Source organism: Ascidiella aspersa, chromosome 2 (genome assembly GCF_963924565.1).
Source record: "Ascidiella aspersa chromosome 2, kaAscAspe10.2, whole genome shotgun sequence".
In the NCBI taxonomy this organism is placed as follows: Eukaryota; Metazoa; Chordata; class Ascidiacea; order Phlebobranchia; family Ascidiidae; genus Ascidiella; species Ascidiella aspersa.
In genome coordinates this window covers 35,045,078-35,064,210 of record NC_139448.1, presented here as the reverse complement: position 1 = coordinate 35,064,210, position 19,133 = coordinate 35,045,078, and the positions used below count along the sequence as shown (strand labels likewise).

General features: G+C 35.1%; 1 protein-coding gene across 1 annotated transcript in view; it reads right to left on the bottom strand.

Moving 5' to 3' along the window:
* LOC146165492 (kinesin-like protein KIF21B) overlaps positions 1–19,133 on the bottom strand; it is a 38,307-nt gene that overhangs the window by 5,379 nt on the left and 13,795 nt on the right. The window contains exons 17-37 of the mRNA XM_083381255.1: positions 18,679–18,790; positions 16,374–16,562; positions 15,680–15,777; positions 14,885–14,986; positions 13,966–14,073; positions 13,046–13,184; positions 12,490–12,545; positions 12,328–12,414; positions 11,792–11,932; positions 11,165–11,269; positions 9,875–10,015; positions 8,674–8,809; positions 7,418–7,593; positions 6,526–6,692; positions 5,486–5,641; positions 4,695–4,823; positions 3,444–3,583; positions 2,225–2,301; positions 1,658–1,761; positions 850–1,014; positions 12–120 (exon numbers count right to left, since the gene is read on the bottom strand). Coding sequence (XP_083237381.1) covers positions 12–120; positions 850–1,014; positions 1,658–1,761; positions 2,225–2,301; positions 3,444–3,583; positions 4,695–4,823; positions 5,486–5,641; positions 6,526–6,692; positions 7,418–7,593; positions 8,674–8,809; positions 9,875–10,015; positions 11,165–11,269; positions 11,792–11,932; positions 12,328–12,414; positions 12,490–12,545; positions 13,046–13,184; positions 13,966–14,073; positions 14,885–14,986; positions 15,680–15,777; positions 16,374–16,562; positions 18,679–18,790 — 2,637 coding nt within the window. The remainder of the gene's footprint in view (positions 1–11; positions 121–849; positions 1,015–1,657; positions 1,762–2,224; positions 2,302–3,443; positions 3,584–4,694; positions 4,824–5,485; positions 5,642–6,525; positions 6,693–7,417; positions 7,594–8,673; positions 8,810–9,874; positions 10,016–11,164; positions 11,270–11,791; positions 11,933–12,327; positions 12,415–12,489; positions 12,546–13,045; positions 13,185–13,965; positions 14,074–14,884; positions 14,987–15,679; positions 15,778–16,373; positions 16,563–18,678; positions 18,791–19,133) is intronic.

Below are 19,133 nucleotides of genomic sequence, written 5' to 3'. Positions count from 1 at the left end.
GTTATTTTTACCTTAATAAAGTGGTCTTTTGCGCCAGTGATGAGGGTGGAGGTTGTATCAGGGACGACCATGGTCATTATGTTCCCTGTGTGTCCAGTCATCTTTCCAATCACCGTGAACCTTAAGCAGTGGAGATTTTTTGTTATTTTTATAGTTGCAGCCATAAGGTAAAAATATATTTTTATAGGAAAAATTTGAGCTGTTGATGCTTTATTCGTAGATGCGTCGATCGAAAAAGGGGTCAGGGCAACACAACACGCGATTATAAAGCACAACACAAAAAAGGCAAGTTGCACACTTCGCTAAGCGCGCGCCAACGGGCAACCATGATGTATGCCAGAAAATAAGATTTATAGGAAAAATAATAATTATAGTAAAAATATTCAAAAGAACCACACAGGTTAAGAGATCTGAAAGAACTTTGTCAAAAGACAGAAAACTACAGTTACGCCAATAATGGCGTAATAAGTTTTGCTAAAAACTGCAAACACAAACAAAATGGGAAAAAAGATTTACAGTTAAAAAAAATACAAATATCAAAAACACAACCAGAATACTATAAAGTCCAAATAAAACTCGATGTTGTAGTAAATGTAGATCCGAACATAGATAATATATATAGTATCATTAATATTATTATGTTTTCACCTTTATTGTAACTAAAAACATAATTATTTTGTATACCGTTGGGGCGTTGCGATGCTTTTTAGTTTGTTATGTACCTTGCATATTAAGAAAAAAACATCGTCCAACTATCAAATTTAATGCATTTTTTTTAGTAATGCACACGCGCCATAGCAGAATCATAAAAACATATTTTATCATCTTTAAACCAGCGATTCAACTCACTTATTGAGGTCCCACATCTTAACGTTAGTTGCGGCAGCGCAGAAGAGTTGCTTCGAGTCTGGACTCAGCTTGATATCGTTGATGAGTGACTCGTTGTCTGGCATCTTATTCGTCCTGTACATTGTGCTCATGAAGTTGCTGGGTGAATGGTGGACGCCAGACGTGCTACAAGTGCGAAAAATGCAGGTTAAAATGGTATTTTTAGGACTGTGCATTTTTATGTTAACCAGCGTGCGAATTTTGATATATTTCTGTCAAGTTGTCTAAATTATTAGAGCATTTTACGTTTTTCTAGCTCTCATGTGGTTTTGTTTGTGTTAGCATCATGTGATTTAGATCTTGGTTTGTACTTCACTTTGTGTTTGTATTTTAAGCAGTAAGGAGCTCTAGCCTTTCTAGTATGGTTTACTAGTCTTTTATCTTAGTTCTCTACATCTACAAATATCTCTTTTATTATTAGTATATACTTTTTTAGTATAGTATAATAATATTGTCCCTACACATTCTATTTGATTAAGCTTTAATGCTTTAGTGCAGTGGTTTTTTTAAACTGTTTTGTATTGTTAGCTTTGATCAAGCTTGCGGATTTTTATTATATAAGGACTCTTTTTGTAATACTTGAATAAAGAAAACATTGCAAACAAAATGGTAAGAATTTGAATTTAAACTAAAATCAGAGAGAAAAAATAAAGCATTGAATCAAATCTCCAAAGTTGTTGTCCAATGTACGTGCAAGGCTGAACAAAACTAACCGCTAAGACCCTTTTTTTTATATCAATTTTAAAATTAAAGATCGCTACCCACTTACCTTAGGACACACACACACTTTGCATGGCTTCTTATATCCCACACCTTTATGTAGCAGAGTGATACGCTGTACACAAGACCGTTGTGTGGGCAGTGGCGTACAAGCTGAAAGGTAAAACATCGTTGTCACAATTAACCCTTTAATTCAACATACGGGTCTCGGAAATACTGGCAATCTTGCGCGGAAGATTTTAGTATTTATTTTATGTTTCACCTGTGAGTGAAAAATCAATACATATCAAACATAGATTGTTTTAATTTGTTACGGCTGTTATTTTATTTGCAATAATAAATCAAATATGAAAAAAAAAATAAAAATAGAAGTTTAATTAGCACAATCAATGCAAATTTTTACATGGTTTCTAATCGAACAAACATACAATTTAAACAGATTTAACTTTAAGATAGAACAGAACTTTACACGAACACGTACATGTCAATTTAAGCTAAGATGTAGCCCTTCTCAAGTAGTACCGAATGTCACCTGATCCCTATCAGCGTTCTGAACAGATGTCCAGCTACGTTATGTGTATTTTAGGAACGCATTGCATATATACTTAGCACTTACGTTTACGTTGTTTGGGTGTCCGTCCAACGACATTATTTCCTGGCCAGTGACAAGATTCCAAACCTTAACCGATCGATCTGGAATTTGATTGATAACATGAACAACGCTAAAGTGATAGATTTTACACATCAAGGAAATCATATTTAAAATATAACAACAGAAGAGCCACAAACAATGGAATGACAAAATTCAACGACTGCGTATACTATGGTTTTGACCTTTTATGGTCCGTGGAAATCCTACGGCAGGATCCCATGGACCTTTTAGTTAAAGGGGTATATAAAGGCCTGATAAAATATTTGCGTTTTATTTCAAAAATGAAATATATTTGAAAAAAACAAACATATAAATTAGAATTTCGTGATTGTATTTTTTTGGGGATATTTTTTTTGGATTTTTGGACCGAAAACAGCAGGTTCCTAAGTTTAATTGTTTTATGACGCCAATTTATAAAGTAATCTGTAAAAAAATCATGCCGACCGTTGTACACAATCATGGTTGTAACGTAAAAGCCATTTCTATATTAAATTCGTTTTTATTATTAAAAGATAAACGTATAAACAACCAGGAAACAAACAAGCTTTTAAACCGCACGTTTAAGAAGCAAACGGCGAGTTTTATTAATTTTATTGAATGTCAAAAACACCCGGGATGTCATGCCTTACAGTTATACGGCCTTTTGTGAGGAAAGTTAAGTGGCCCCTGCTGAGTCTAGTTGTCTAAGCGTTTTAAACATCCCTGTACCTACCAGTGTTGTAAACAAGTCATTTTAAAAAGACTCAAGTCCCAGTCAAGTTATTTGTAAAATAACTTAAGTCCAAGTCAAGTCTTTTCGAATAAATAACAAGTCAAGTCCCATTCCAAGTCATCAGTTGCGCAAGTCAAGTCCCAGTCAAGTCATAATTAGAGCAAGTCAACTTCAAGTCATGTCCTTGTTATAAAAATAAAACGTTAAACCCATTATAAATTTAACTCGTACGATTACGAACAATAACTGAACTAAAAAATAAGGAAAAGGGAACATAGAGCAAGCATTTTGTTTTTTGTGCAAAAATTTGGACAAATAGCTCAATTTTAATAAAAAAATACTTAAAGAAATGCTTTATTTCAACCCAAGTCATTTGTTCAAAAGACTTAAGTCAAGTCAAGTCATTTAAAAACAGTGACTTAAGTGCACTTAAGTCAGGTCATTGACTGTCATTACAACACTGGCGCCTACCTTTAGATCCCGAGAAGAGCAGGTGATCTGTTGCTTGAACCGACAAGACAGCTTTATGGTGGCCCTCTGCGACTTGCACGCAAGTAAGTGGGGCTGAACGTGGGGTCGTCATCTTGGGGGCAAACGGGTTCATGCGGCCCCTGTAAATATTTAAAAAAGTGTGGTAAATCGTTTAGGTCAGTGATTATTGAACCTTTTAGTATTTTGACCAGGTGTTATACGATTGGTCAGATAATCAAGTTGGAAGTTTAAAACAGGCCGGTTTCGATTTTAGGGCGTAAACGAAAATAAGTTGTTGTTTTTAGGTTTAAATATTAGAACAGAATAAAAGTCTAGATGTCGTAGTGTAAACTTTTAAATTTTTACCTTATTATTGAACAAATCTTTTCAATTTTTATCGTGATGATCTTTTTTTAAAATTTTACATGCATTTATTGATTGCTGTACGTTTCGGGTTAAGCTGCATAGACGACCGGCTTTAACAGAAAACGTCATAAAACTCTATGGGGGGTTGCCTGAACTGTAACATTAGTCCAACACATGCAGTTAAAAATCTCAAGCGACACCGTATCATTTATTTTACCGAAGAGTTTACTACGATACACATAGATCCGCTGCAAATAATACAATAGATGGATATTAAATAAGAACGACAAGCAACAACAAATATATACCTCAGTCCTGGAATAAACGCAATTTCGTGATCGCTAAAACCAAATGGGACTTTAAGAAGCTGTGTTAGTACGAAAATGTATATTCAACCTTAATATTTTTTTTACTTTAAGGCGCATTTTTTTCTAGCTTTTTAATGAGGATAGAACGAAAACGTTTTTTAATCTTGACATCACAATTTTACACTGATTTGATCAGAAATCAAGGTTAAGTTGTTCGTGTAAGTCGGAATAAAATTTTGAAATTTGGTGCGGATGCGGTTGCACATTTAGCCAAACAACCCGCTTGAGAACAGATGATTTTTTCAAAGGTAACATAATTTCCGTTAAGCGTTTCATAGTTTTCGGCTATCCAATTGGCTATTAAAAATTGTGCATTATAATCATCCATTACATAAAACTATACAATATCAAAATAACATTATCTACATAATATTATACCTCAAATTGAGTATAGTTTTTTGGAGGTGTTTACCAATGCAGTTTTGTGTTTAAAATAACCCACAAACAAAAAAGTTTTCTGAGAGCGAAATGAAAATGGCATTATTGCGGCCAGGACTAACACCACACTACAACTTACTTGTTTGATCTTGGCGACGATAGAGCGTAGGTTGTGAGTCTTGAAAATACGTTGACTGGTATGGCAGACTTTACGCGCATATCTGGTGATCCTGGAGGCGTTTCAAGGATGGGAGAAGGTAGGGGGGTTCTGGGGAAAGAATCATTCGATAAATAATGCTGTAGGCTTTGAGGTAAGGAAACTGTTTAGGGTTGTAAGCTGTAAGCGGAAACCAATTACATACTCATTTTTTAACTAGCTATTGGTAAAACAAAGCGTATTGGCAAAATTTTTTGATTCACAAACCCAACTTTACACAAAATGCATGTTTGGAAAAGCAGAGCAGTAAAGTCCATGGTGGTGTTGCGATTTTTTACCAAAAACAACGTTTGTTTCAACTTGTTTTCGTAGTGAATTAGTCTGACAGTGGGCGAAATTTACTTGCATTATCCAGTCACAGGTTTGCAGTAGCAAGACGACCGAGGGACAAAAGAATCAAATTGTTTGCATGAATATTGTTTTGGATTCCTGAGTCCTTGGCCAGCAAACGTGGCTTAAAAAAACGGATGAGTCGTTACGTCAGAAACACTAATCAAAAACTCTTTTGGTCAGTGTCAGTGTTTTTAAACTATTTACTCGCATTTCAGATAAGTTAGATAGGGCAAAGGGTGCGTAACTTGAGCCAGCCGCTAAATTACACTCGTACAAAAAATTTCAAAACACTGTAAAATTTGTTGCGTACCACTATAGCTGTACGTGAGCCATTTTGAAAACCCCGTATTACATACATTTTATAATAAAAAAACACCTACTTGTCGGTCTTGTCTTGGCCAACTGGGGGAGTGGACTTAAGTCCGTTGATTTCTCCCACTCCTCCCACTCCCTCCTGCTCCTTCTCATCTTGCTCTTGCTCCTCCTTGGTGTAAGTTCCCAACCTCTTCCTCGGAGTTACGATTACGTCATCACCAGTGACGATCTGTTGCAAAATAAAATAAATGGTAAACAGAACAACTGTTGAAATTTTGAGTTGTTTCGAGTCCTTATTTGCCTTTTAAATAAATACTTGGAGTGGGTGTCGAAATTTGCTCGGTTGCCCCTGATCGCAAAGTAGTAGAATGCTTACACATTTAAATTAGTCATAAAACACTTACACTGGTTAAATTTTCTCACACGTTGATTAAAAAATACAAGTTTTCCTTTGCTTTTATTCAGGGCAAAATAGGTACGTTTTTATTTGCAGTTTTAGTAATAGATCCAAAGCCGAACATTCCCTACGTACACAATATGCCTTCGAACTAGCTTACCGAAATCAGTCAGCCTTATCAGGATTGCAGTGTTGCAAGGTCAGGCCAGAAAAAATAAAGTGATGAGGTTCGAACCCACGACCCCCGGTCATACCGGGACCGTCGCTCTACCAACTGAGCTACACAGGCTCATAGAGGAGCATGTCAAGAAACAACCATAGAACTGTTGCCTGGTGTATCCTGTGTGAAGCAGGCGACGGTGCTATGGTTGTTTTTCGATTTGCTACCTTCTGAGCCCTAGCCTGTGTATCTCAGTTGGTAAAGCGACGGTTCCGGTTTGGCCAGAGGTGGTGAGTTTGAACCTCACCGCAGGCCAGTTGTTTTTTCAAAACATGCTGGCTGATTACGGTAAGCCATAAGCACCTTGGTACATAAGGAATGTTTGGTTTAATTAATTTTTTTAATTTTGTAAGAATTTTTTTTTTAAATTTTGTAAGGGAAAGAATGTTTTTTTAATTTTTAACGATAAAATTTTTTTTTTTTAAGAGAAAAATTATGTGAGGAAATTCGACCAAATTTACTGCAAACCACTCACATCTTCGGCCGCTCTTGGGGTGTCATCCCCATTGGCGTTGGTGATCGTTTTGTCGGTCTCGGGCGTCGAGGTTCCGTTGGGCAGAGGGGATTCCCCGCGCACAAATGTGTCGTCACTGAAGGTGGCCACGTGTTTGAGGTGCAGGTTTTGGACCGGGCTTGCCATACCGTGGAGTAACTCCTGGAAAACCGAGGTTTATAAATTAGCAATACATTTGCGAATGTTTTTTGATACACGTATAATTTTAGTATCAAGTTGAAACCTTGTTTTAAAACACCGGGGTCTTCAAAGGGCGAATCGAAACAGTAAATAAATTACGCAAGGTAGGCTATAAAAACAATTAGATCACGGTGAGGTTCGAAATAACTCCGGTCAAACCGGAACCGTCGGTCTACCAACTAAGTTACACAGGCTCAGAGGGGAGCAAGTCGAGAAACAACAATAGCACCGTTGCCTGCCACATAACTCCTGGAAACATAGTGTTATGCGGTCTAATCATTTAGGTTACTTTGCTTTCCAGTCGTAACAAAGTAAATATGAAAATGTTTAGGAAAATTATTAAAATACTTCGCTATGTTTTTTAAACGATTGACAAGTTTTTAGGTTATTTTTAAGGTTATAGACTTATATTTATTTGAAGGTGAAATTGTAGGGAGATTAACAAACTCAAACTAAATTTGTTTACCTAAACACTATTTAACTAGCTAAATAGGTTCAATTTTCAGGAAATCTCCAGGTTGTGGATGGGACTTGCCATGCCGTGCAGTAACTCCTGGGAAACCAACGTAGTATGCAGTCTACTGTTTTAGGTTACTTTGCTTTACAGTAGTAAAAATATAAATATTAAAATGTTGTTTATTAAAAACCTTCGCGATGTCAGAAATGATCTATATATCGTCCCTAACCTGTGGTGTAGCGGTCCTTCTCCTAGCCTTTGCTTCTTTCTGTACAGGTTTGAGTCGGTTGTCGCCGTCAGCATTGTTCGAGTTGTTCGGGTTGAAGAAGTTGCTGGCCGATTCAAAACTCTCTTCCTTTCTACCGGGAGATGAATCACGGGAGCTGCAACTGTCGCTGTTGTAACCTGAAAGTGGTTTTCAAAGTTTTTAGGTTGCGGTACACTAAAAAATCTTAAATATATTTCGCGACACACTGTTAACAGAACAACAATATGGTAACTGTAGTACAATCGCCCTTACCACACGACAAACTGTATGTAAATGTCTCAATATTTTTACTTTGTAATAGGTAATGAGTATTAAGTCTAAAGTGCTTGCGTGTATGCCTATTTCTTATGCAAATAACTTATTTTCCAAAATTACAAAAAGTTTCGCGGCACACTTGACAATCTCTCAAGGCACAATAGTGTGCACACAGTCTGGAAATCACTGCTTTAGCTGGTTTGGAGTAACGGAGGTCTCAAAAAGTTAAAAAAATCACGGTAATATTTATACAACTTGCTATACACAAGCTGTTAATATATTTTATCATTAAAACTCAAAGAAAATGTTTAGTTAATGGTCGTAAACCAAGACGTTCTGCATGTTCAACTATTTTACATATGTAGATAACTGTAAGCAAAACATTAGTTTTACGATATAGAATTGTGTGCAAACTGTGCATTATTGATCTTAAGAACATGAATAATTCACAAAATCGATTGACTAAAGTTCAAGTGCACGTTACACATTTGTCTGCGCCACATTAGAGCTAAACAACTTTAGTTTTCCAATTTGACCAGGATTTTTTTTCAAAAAAGCAGTCCGTCAACAATTTTTTTGATTAAAAAATGACATTGTTTCCAGTTGAACGTGACTTTTTCGACTGATTACATATGGTAATTACAGCTAGGTTTTACGGATTGCTGATAATATTGGATCAGAGCCAATACCCGATGTAACAGTATTGGACAAAGGTGGTATCGGTGCCGATCCGATGGCAAATTAACATGTGCATTTCAGACATTTTTTATCGTGATTCTGCCTTGCAAGTTGAACTAATCAAAAAACTGCAGATTAACAACTGGAAGTAAAGTTCTTAGCTTTTAAATGCGTCCAAAACATCGGATATTGGTACAAGAATAAAATGCCAAGCATCAGTCATCCTTAATTAAAACAAATGTTAAGGTAACTTTGAACTTCGCACAAGCAAACAAACCACCCACCCTTCATGTAGTCGTTAAGGCACTCTGCGATGCTTGCGTCCAAGTTGGGTCTCTCCTCCAGCATATACCTCATAAGATCGTGAGCTTGCTTCCAAGATTGCTCGCTCTCCGTCAGACGAGACTGGATGTCCTCCATCTAAAGGAAGATGAATTTAAATGTAAGAGCGTAATGGTTGGAGGGTGTAGTTAGGCGTAAAATGATTATCAAAGCCCATAAAGAAGTAGGTATCATTTTGAACGTTTCGGATAAATCTTGAGATAATGTCCGTAGGCTGAAGTTAGACGTAGAATAAATATGAGAGCTCATATAAATATTTTGACCTTTCTAAAATCTAAAATGTTGAAAACGTTTAAAGATCTATCCGCAACGTTCACAAATTGCTACCTACCTCTGTATTGGTTTTGAATGGAAAGTACTACTTAGTTATGAGTTGATAGATGTCATTAAAAAAAGTAACAAAGCCTTTATCTTAGTAAAAGTCTGAATAAGATTTTTTATACTCAAGCAGTTTTTTTAAAGATTACGATTGCACTGTCAAACGGGACTCTATGTCTTTCATCTGGAAAATGTTAAATGGGAATCTGTTAAAGAAAGTTGAATGGGAATTGTTACATTGTAAGAAGTATTTTAATGGCCGCGAAAGAAGAAAGCAAACACGTATGTATGTATTTCTGCATCCAAGGAAAAATATATATGCTTGTGCAATAGTCTATTGAATAATGGAAAATAGAGTAAATACGCTGTCAAACGTGACTATAAACCTTTATCTGGGGAAGGCAAGTAATAAAATGCTTATTTAAACGCGAATAAAATTAACTTTAAATATTAAAATAGTTGCTGCGGTCAAAAATAGTTTACATATTATTAGAGGTGACATTATTTTTTTTCACACGAGAACTTTTTTTATGAATTTTAATTCCCAGTTAAAGTCAACGGTTAAACAGAAAAAATACATTCAGGGCCCTTCGATCAAATTAACAAGATAAATCAGTCACTACAATATTATCGGGCAAACATATTTTAAATTTAACCTTGTTTTAAGCTTTAATTCTTATGCGAGTTTTTTCTCTAATCTATACCAGAAATAAAAAGAATAAAACAACGTGTATGAAAATATCATTTTCGCCATGTAAAGAATTCCATTAAATTCGCAAAAGTTGTATGTTTCTCTTTTCATACATATAAACATTATTTCCCCACCTTGCTTTGTGCCTCGATTCCAATAGCCGACTTGTTGATGGTCATTGAAAGCAGGTTCTCCAGCATATAACGAGCCTCGTTCACAGAACACGTGTGTATGACGTCAGCAGCAAGTCCACTGTCCTCCATTGATTCTTCCACCTGAGGGAGGTAAGAGTTACTCAAGGTTAATTCTGCTGTTAACATTAAATCGTGCTGTAACCTAAGTGCGTGAAAATAAATTGCTGCAATCACGCCTTTGTCATTGTCACAAACACATTTTAGAAGAAAATATTGCGATTGATTGGAGTTAACATATTAATGTATTTTTAATATTTTGATTGCTTGGTTTGCTAAGTGCTCAATTGTAACGGTTTGAAATAAATCGAAGCCCTACTTCCCTACTTATGTTTTTCGTTTACCTAATACAATAGTTGTATATATCGATAAAGTTTATGTTGATTTTGTTTTATTTAGTTATAGAATTGTTTTTAAAATAAATAGTTGCAATAATGCTTTAGTCATTGCCCCAAATACTATTTCAAAAGTAAATATTGCGATTGATTGGGAATTAACAGATAAATATATTATTATTATTATCGTTTTTGTTTTAAAAGTGCATTAATTGCGGCTGTTGCAAATAAATCGAAGCCCTAATTATGCTTTTTGTTTACCGAATACAACTGTTGTCTAAATCGATAAAGCTTATGTTGATTTTGTATAATATAGTTCAAGAATTGTGCTACGGTAGATATTCTGCCGAGCCCGACGTAAGTCAGTAAGTAATGTTTATTTTCCGTTGTCGCTAATATTAAAACACACGGAGGAAACAAAGCTAATGCGCGATACGGCCGTAGCAGCGATGGGTCCAAGTGACCTTCCAGTCAGCTGCACGGTAAGGTAAAAGTCAGCTGCACGGTAAGGTAAAAGTCAGCTGCACGGTAAGGTAAAATTAAATTAACTTTTACAAATAAAGAAAGTACGTAACTTAACGCCTAAATCAGGTTTTGTTTTTTAGGCATTTAAATTATTAATAAAGAAAGTCCTGAGATGAATTTAAAGTGTCGTGTAAGAAGCTGAGGTTTTCGGCGTGGTGACGTAACGTCTAGACTGCGTACGTTAAATTACGTCATATGTGTTGAAATCGCCAGTTCAGGACACTAGCATCGATTTTATTGATAATTTTATTTAATTTTGGCAAAGAAAGAGAAAATATACCTAAACAATCCCCAAATTTTATCAGAACATTATTTTTAGTACGTTTTAATTTCGCCAAAATTTATTAGTTTCGTTAAGTTAAATAGCACCGACCTGCATGATTTCCATCTGGCATTGTTGTATTTGTTCGTTGACAAAATCGATACTTTCTTGCAAAGTATCTTCTTCGTCTTTCAGTTGCTGACGAACGGAGGCACTCTGAAAGAAACATCAATAAGAAAACAAAACCACAAACAGGTTTCAAAAAGGTTTGTTACATAAGATTCCACAAGAGGATGATGGGTTAATCTATCTCAACAATAAAAGATACATATACACACGTGTACTGTAAAAACACTTTGATCTAGCGTTTAAGTCGTATTTTGATGAACGATAACAGCTTATTAACCAAATCAGTTGATCAAGACGCAAGCAAGGTAGGCTAGAAAAAGCTTTACATGCCTACGTTGTTTGCATCTTAAATGACTGATTAGGTTTATCTGTCGAAGGCTTACGGTGTTCTATCTCAAGTTAACAATTAAGAATTCGTTCAAAGTCAGCCAAAGATCGGGTTGTTAAAATTCTGCAATGCAAAAGCTTGAAATACTAGATGACAATATTACTAGTGTAACATTGCTTCTATAAAGTATAACTTATGACATTAATTGAGCAAGAAACATCATGGCAAATTTGCCAACGAAAAAGCAGAGACCGTAGACTTTGTTAAAACACCGCACTGACCTCTCCCTTGACGGTGGCCCGTGTCCTCTTCCGATGAAGATGCTCTATGTCCCTCTGCATCCGCTCCCGATCCTTGAGGAACCTCTCCATCTGCTTCTCGATTCGCGAGATCGTCTCCCGCTGCATCACAACCTCCCCGATCTGGAGGAACAGTGAAGAAGAGGTTTGGGTTAAAATGATAGCTTAATCGCATTAAAAATTGGTTAAGAATTCCGAGGGTCGGTGGTTCAAATCCCTCGCACGACAAACCTATTATTTTTATTAAAATAACAAGGAAGGAGCTAGGCAAATTGAGAACTAACTTCAGAACTACATTCCTTCACTAGAAATTCTCGAAAAATTTTGAAATTCCGAAGGTTACAAGTTCGAAACCCAATCGCAGAAAGATTATTTTTCAATTTTGTTAGACTAAGTATTATCTTCGTGTGAAACAAGGTAAAAACGCTACGCATTGAACCGAAAATAAGTGCAAAACATATATTTCGTTCTTACTTAAATCATGACGGCCCGGGATAACATAAAACAACCAAGTTCACCTTATTCTGCAAAGCTTTCCATTTGACTCTGGCGGTTCGTGATGAAAATTCGCTTGACGCTTTTCGATTTCTCTGCTTGGCGTTGCTCTGCTCAAATAAAAATGCAAGTTTACAAGCCTGAAGGCAAAAATCGAAATCAACAAACTTGGAAAAATAACGAACCTGAGATACTACAGACACCGACGGTTTGTCGAGAAGATAAGTTGAATTGAGTGATGCTAAAAAGAGAAAAACAATTGTCATCATAACGTCTAAAAACCACTTATTTTACATGCACTTACAAAAATGCACATGTTTAAATACTGAAAACGCCAACATGTTTGGTTAAAACGTCAACAAACGACAATTGTTTGCTTAACGCGTAATTTTGCGTGATTAAGGCATTAACGTATGTTATAGATAATAAATGTGTTTCCATAGCAGCGAATTATATTTTGTCTTTTACTGATTTCAGGCAGATTATCTTGTAAATGGTTAAGTGTGATCTGGCCCTAATTCAGATATAGTAGATTGATTAAAAACAAAAAATTACTGACACAAAAACTTTTCTCAATCACCTCAAATTCAAAAATAATATTAAAGACATACTATTGAATAAATTCAATAAAATTTATTTACCTATAAAAAACTTGTCCATCAACAGCGCAAAATACATAGAGACAAAACTAATCACATTTTATAAAAAATTGAAAACAAATCTTGCACAGAAAACAGCCACCTTGTTTTGCCTGCTGTCTCTTGCCGTATCTCCCCGATATCGGCTTGAGTTGTTTCCTTAATGTTGCCACCTCCTCTTGCTTACGTCTCATCATCATGTCCTTCTTACGGTTTTCAGTCTCCATGTTGCGCAGCTTGTTCTAAAAACACAAGTTTTTTAATAAATTTAGCTAAAATCACGCTTTCGCCCTAACTCAGGGTCTCTTAAACATATTGTAACGCGGACCCCTAAAAATTGGGTTGCTTGGACTAGAGTGGACATTTTTCAGCGATGACGTTATAATTGACTTAGGAAATCGAGTCTAAACACATTTAAGGAGACAATCTTACTTTAAATAGAAAAATCAGGTGGCACTATACTGACAACACCAACACTATATACAGTACAGACAAATTGCATTGAATTTCTCGAATTTTTTTAATTTTTCTTTAGATAGTGCGATCTGTATATGCTATTTACAATTAGACAAATACAGCAATTTACAAAAAAAAATATTTTGATATTATGTACCCCAAAACTAGTCCACTGACCCTTGCCCCAGTTTTTCACTTGTATTTATTTTACTGTTGTGGTGCATCATTACATAAAGTAAATAATCAATTAACTATTCTTACAACAATCATCCATAGTGTCAACATCCATAAACGTTATTCCGTTAGTGGGCCATTCAATGGGGTCTTAGTAAATACATTTTAAAAACGATTTTCTTTCCGGGTAAGATTGAGTGAACGTTTGCATTAAGCCTTTTTTAGTATCGACATGATATGCTCAGTGTAACTTTATTAATTCTATACGCTTAGAAACTTTAGTTTTAATTTGGTTGAACGCCTATCAGTATGTGTGTTTTTCACTTTTTCAACTATGTGCAAATTAATTTACGAAAATATGTTGCGCTGCGTAAAAAAAAACAACTTGCGCACATTTTTCTGCGTGAATTCCCGTTTAAGTTTCATGATCTCCTTCAACTGTTTACTCTCGTGAGCCTTGCTTCGTTTCTGATCCTCCTTCATTTGACGCAGAAGTCGCACCTGAGTAAAATGAAACAACAGATAACGTAGTACAGATGGCAAACGAATAAGTCGGCAGTCAATGATTTGTATGCAACCAATGCATTGGTCGCGAGAAAATGCTTGTCTGTGTTGAGATTCGAACCCACGACCTCCTTGAACTGTAACTGTCGCTGTACGACTCAACTAGACAGATTTAAGTCAGAAAAAATATGGCCAACTCTACTTTTTCCTGCATGTGTTTTTAGAGGCCACAGTTGACATATATTACTGGCCTATATGGGTTTATTTAAATTGAAAATTCATGTTGCCCTGCTGTAAAAACTTTAATTTGTCTCGTAATCTTGCTTTATGAGGTCGATTAGAGAAAGTTTGGCCTTAAGCAATTCGTCAAACGTGTTATAAACAAAAATGACTTGAGTCCAAGTCAAGTCTATTTGAATACATAACAAGCCAATCAAGTCATAATTATTGCAATTCCAAGTCAAGTCCTTGTCAAAAAAATTAAACGTGTTACTATTTAAACTGGTAAGCTCGACCGATTAGGGGCAGTAATTCGACTAAAAATAACAAAAACGCAACAAATAGCAAGTAAAACGTTTTAATGTGCAAAACACCGAACTTTATAATGCCTAATGAAAACACTTCAATCCAAACCTACTATTTTGTCCAAAAAGATTTAAGTCAAGTCAAATCATTCGAAAATGGTGGCTTACTGTTTTTGAAATACGTTCACTTAAGTCAAGTCATCACCCTAAGTTTATTAAAATGATTTTCATGATTCCATTACCTTAACTCGCTGCGTCACAAAGTAGAATAACAGACAACTTACTTTTGTCTTCTTCATTTGGTCAAGTTCCTGCCTCAATACTTTCAACTTATTGGACGACTTTGATTGTTCGCGAACCAGACGGTCGTGGCTTCGCTTTGCATCCTAAAAAGCAGTAAAAACTAACGTTAGTATGTGGTAAAATATTTGTTTATAAATTGTCGCCCTTGATAAAAATATATTAAAACCACAAACGAAAAGTTTTTTTTACAACACCCTACCACATATTAAATAAACATCGAATTTGTTGCAAAATACTTTTGGTTTGTTTTTTTGCTTCACGAAATACTTGCTATTCTGTCAAAATTATAAAAAAAAAAATAACGACAACGACATTAAATTTTCGAATCTTATTGTACTTTGGAAGTAATAGTTGAGGTTCGAAAATTTTATTGAGTGATGATAAACTAAACCAGTGCTTCTAAAACTTTTTTGTTCACCCCACGCATCTATCTCCAGATTTCATTCAACCTTGTCTCAAAATATGAAAAACTTATATTGATTTTGTTTTTGGAAATTCCCACCTGTTCACTGAACAGGTTGAACACCCGAAATATCCGCCTTGTTCGCAAGCTATCATTCATTTCTGACGGTTCACCCTTATTCACCCCTGAAAAATTTATTCACTCTGGGGTGAACCATTCACCTGATTAAGAAACACTGAACTAAACCATAATGCGTACTCTGGCAGATGGCAAATGGCGATTCTTGGGGTGGACTGGTACTACTACCGAAACCTGTTTGTTTTGTAGTTTGGTGGTTTTCAAGTTTGGCTGGTGAACTTATGAACAGTCTTACCTGTAGCTTTGACATTTCCTTTTTCATGGAGTCGATTTGTTTCTTGTACTGAGCTCGAACTTTAGTCGACTGTTCGTTGTTAGCTCCGGATTTTGAATCTGTGAACACAAGTAGTTGCTTAAGTTTGTTAAAAACCGAAATTTTAACGTGGAAAGATATTATAGCAGAAAGAAGTTTGGGCAGTAGAAAATATATGACAGTTTAAATACAATTTTAAGGCCGAAATAAAATATGAGGTTTCCTCAACAAACCGTGAGTACAAAAATTAAATGAACAAACAATTCAAGTCTCAATTACAGAACCTAAACATGCGCAAGTTTTAAACACTCCTGTTTTAAAATCAAAGTACAAGTATGCAGACATCTAAAAACTTATTTTTATCAGGTTGAAATTGCGCTCAAAAAAGAAAGGAAAACCCATTAAAAGTGTCTTATTGCCCGGATGAAAATGAAAAGCAGTATCAGTAATATCTTACAGCACCTCTAAACCCCACCCGCCCAAAAATAAAATGGTTTAAAATAACATGCATTGTAAGGAATCCGTAATACCACAGCCCAAACCGCACCCACCTATGGTATTGAGTACTTTGTCCCTCTCCTAGTTTTATTTTTGCAATTGAAATTGTCTTATTGTCCCGTTTTATACAATCTAGAAAGGAAGGAATCACTAATATCCAACTCTAAACCGCACCCACCCATGGTATTGAGTACTTTGTCCCTCTCCTGTTCAGTTGCCTTGATCCTAGTTGACATGAGCCTTAGTTTATCCTCGTACTGCTTCTGCATTGTGCTCATGCGCCGGTTCATCATCTCAAGTTCGTTCACAAGCTTCTGTTTCACGTCAATCTCGTAAGTTATCGTCGCGAACTCGGTCTGGATTGACTCTGAGAACATAATAAAATGTTAAACGAAAGTTGTTATAAAGTGCTATATTATTAAGATTTTTTTTAAGTGCCATAATTTTGAGATTCTTTATTAGTGGAATAATATTGAGATTTTTTTGTAGATAAATATGTTTTAGAGGGGTGAAGTCATCATTTTAAAATAGATATATTTTCAGGACATTGAAGAAATTATGGTATGGGAATTTTAAAGGAATGTGAAATGCAGCTGTTTTTGTCGACAATAATATTGAGATTTTTATGACTCTGAGAACCAAAATCTGCGAAATTAGTCGACAATTGAATGGTATTGAGGTAAACAGGTAAGGCTGTTATGCCCATTTCGTAAGTTATGGTAGTGAAGTCAGACTGGGTGGACTCTGAAAACTGAAAAGCGGCAAAGTTAAACGAAATTCTCGAAAAGTACAATGATATTGAGGGTCCCTAGATGGTATATTCACTCGGCCACGACTCCATTTTATTATTCCATGTAATTACGACATTTAAACAAGGCCGTTTTTTCGCTAGTTATAACTTAATAATATATGTTTAATTTAAATAAAAAAAAGAACTCTAACAGTGTCCAAAAGTTAGTGAAATGCCTAAATATGTTTAAGTCAACATTTGATTTAAAGACTATTAGAGCATGAAGGATTTTTAGGCAGGAGGTACTAAACCTTTGCCCTAGATTTTTTGTAAAACATATGTTCTTAATGTTTTAATGATTGGATCAATCACAGAACAACTTTTACTTAATTAATGCAGTGAAAATTATACTTTTGGAATTAAATCACCTTTTTTATCGCATTGTGATTTAGTCCACTTACTTACACTTTGTTGTTTTTACAAAACAGTCTTTATTTTGTTTTATTTGCAGTGCATTAGAAATGCGTGAAATTAGTCTAAAGCTGTGCTGATCGTTTAGACATTACAGCCAAAAGTTAGACCAAGCATGAAAGACAATTAACGTTACTTAAAAAATATATAAATCTTAAAACTCCTTACAAATCTTGAAATTAAAAAAATAAATATTTAACGTATCTGACAAGAAATAGAAAATATTTTAAAAACCGTACGACAAAATGCATATTTAAAATAAAATAATACATTTTCACCCAAAATAACAAAAAATGGCCACAAACTGAAAAAATGCAAGGTTGCAAAATAAAAAAAAAAAGATAGCAAAATGAAAAATCGGCGCCACCTTTGGTTAAATAATGCAAGCTACGGTTACGTGATTAAGCAAACTAACTAAAGAAAATCTTATCTTGTACCATCGTCAATCTTTTTAGCCTTTTCCTGTGATAGTTCTGTCAGAGAGCAGAGATAAAAAGCAATAGTTAAAATACGATTTGCGTAACACACGATATATTGAATTAAATAAAGATAATAACACCAATTATTTCACCGCAGCCTTTAAGCGTTTGCAATTTCAAGGCAAGCTATATATTATATTTTGTTATAAATTTAAGCAGCCAGTGTAAAAGTCCGTTTTTTCTTTTTGCGAAAAGATTCAGAGACTGATGAGTGTTTCACCTACCATTTTGTGCCTGTTTTATATACAGTAATCTATAATTATTGCGAAGGATTTATCCATGCAGAATATTTTTACGCCAGACTTGTTCCTGACAACAATAACACCATGATGAAAGTGCACTTTCCACTCTTTTCAAATTGCTTAACTTGACGTAAGTCGTTTTGGTAAAACGACCAGACTTCAGTCATTCAGTCAAATGACCTGGATTGAAATTAAGCCGCTGGGTTTCACTTTATTTATCAAATTTGGGTATTTATTTTAATTTTCTTGCTGCATGATGCGTTTGTCTTATTTTTAAGTTGAAATATTGCTCATTATTACTAAAATTGAATTCCAGTTGACTTGCTATAATAAGGACTTGTTATTTTTTAGAAAAAGACTCGACCTGGAGATAAATTATTTTACAAATGACTGCCTGGGACTCTAGTTTTTAGGCATCAAGAATCTTTCTCAATGCAGCTATTCTACACGTATTTTAAAAATTGAAAAAAAAATCCCTCGCAGACTTGTTGTTTAAAACCTGCCTAATGCATTATCTGCAACAAACAAATAGTTTTTCAATCAATCAACAACATCCACCACCTTGGTCTTCCTCTTCAAAAAGCTCATCTTCGTCAACCTCAATCTCATCTTCGCTCGTTGCCATGCCAACATCCTCCGCCTCCGACGCCTCTGTGTCATTTTCGGAAGCAGTCTGAACAAAAAAAGTTGTTGTGAATTTATGTTTATCGTCACGCAAATGTAAATATCAGGATTGCCAAGTATAAACTTAAATACAAATGTTTTAACTGCATAAATGTTGCCATTTTTTAGGCGAAAACATTATTATATACATCATTCTGGGTAGAACACAGAAAACAATAAAAATTGCTTTTAAATGCTTTTTAGCAACATTAATTGTTTACAAACGTTAAATCACTGATGGGAATCCTATCAGCAGTGGTGCAAAAGATAATCAAATGTGGTTTGAAAAACAAAACAGTGAGTTTTTGTGACGTTTTTCCAACAATTCAATGTTTATTTTGTCACAATGGTCA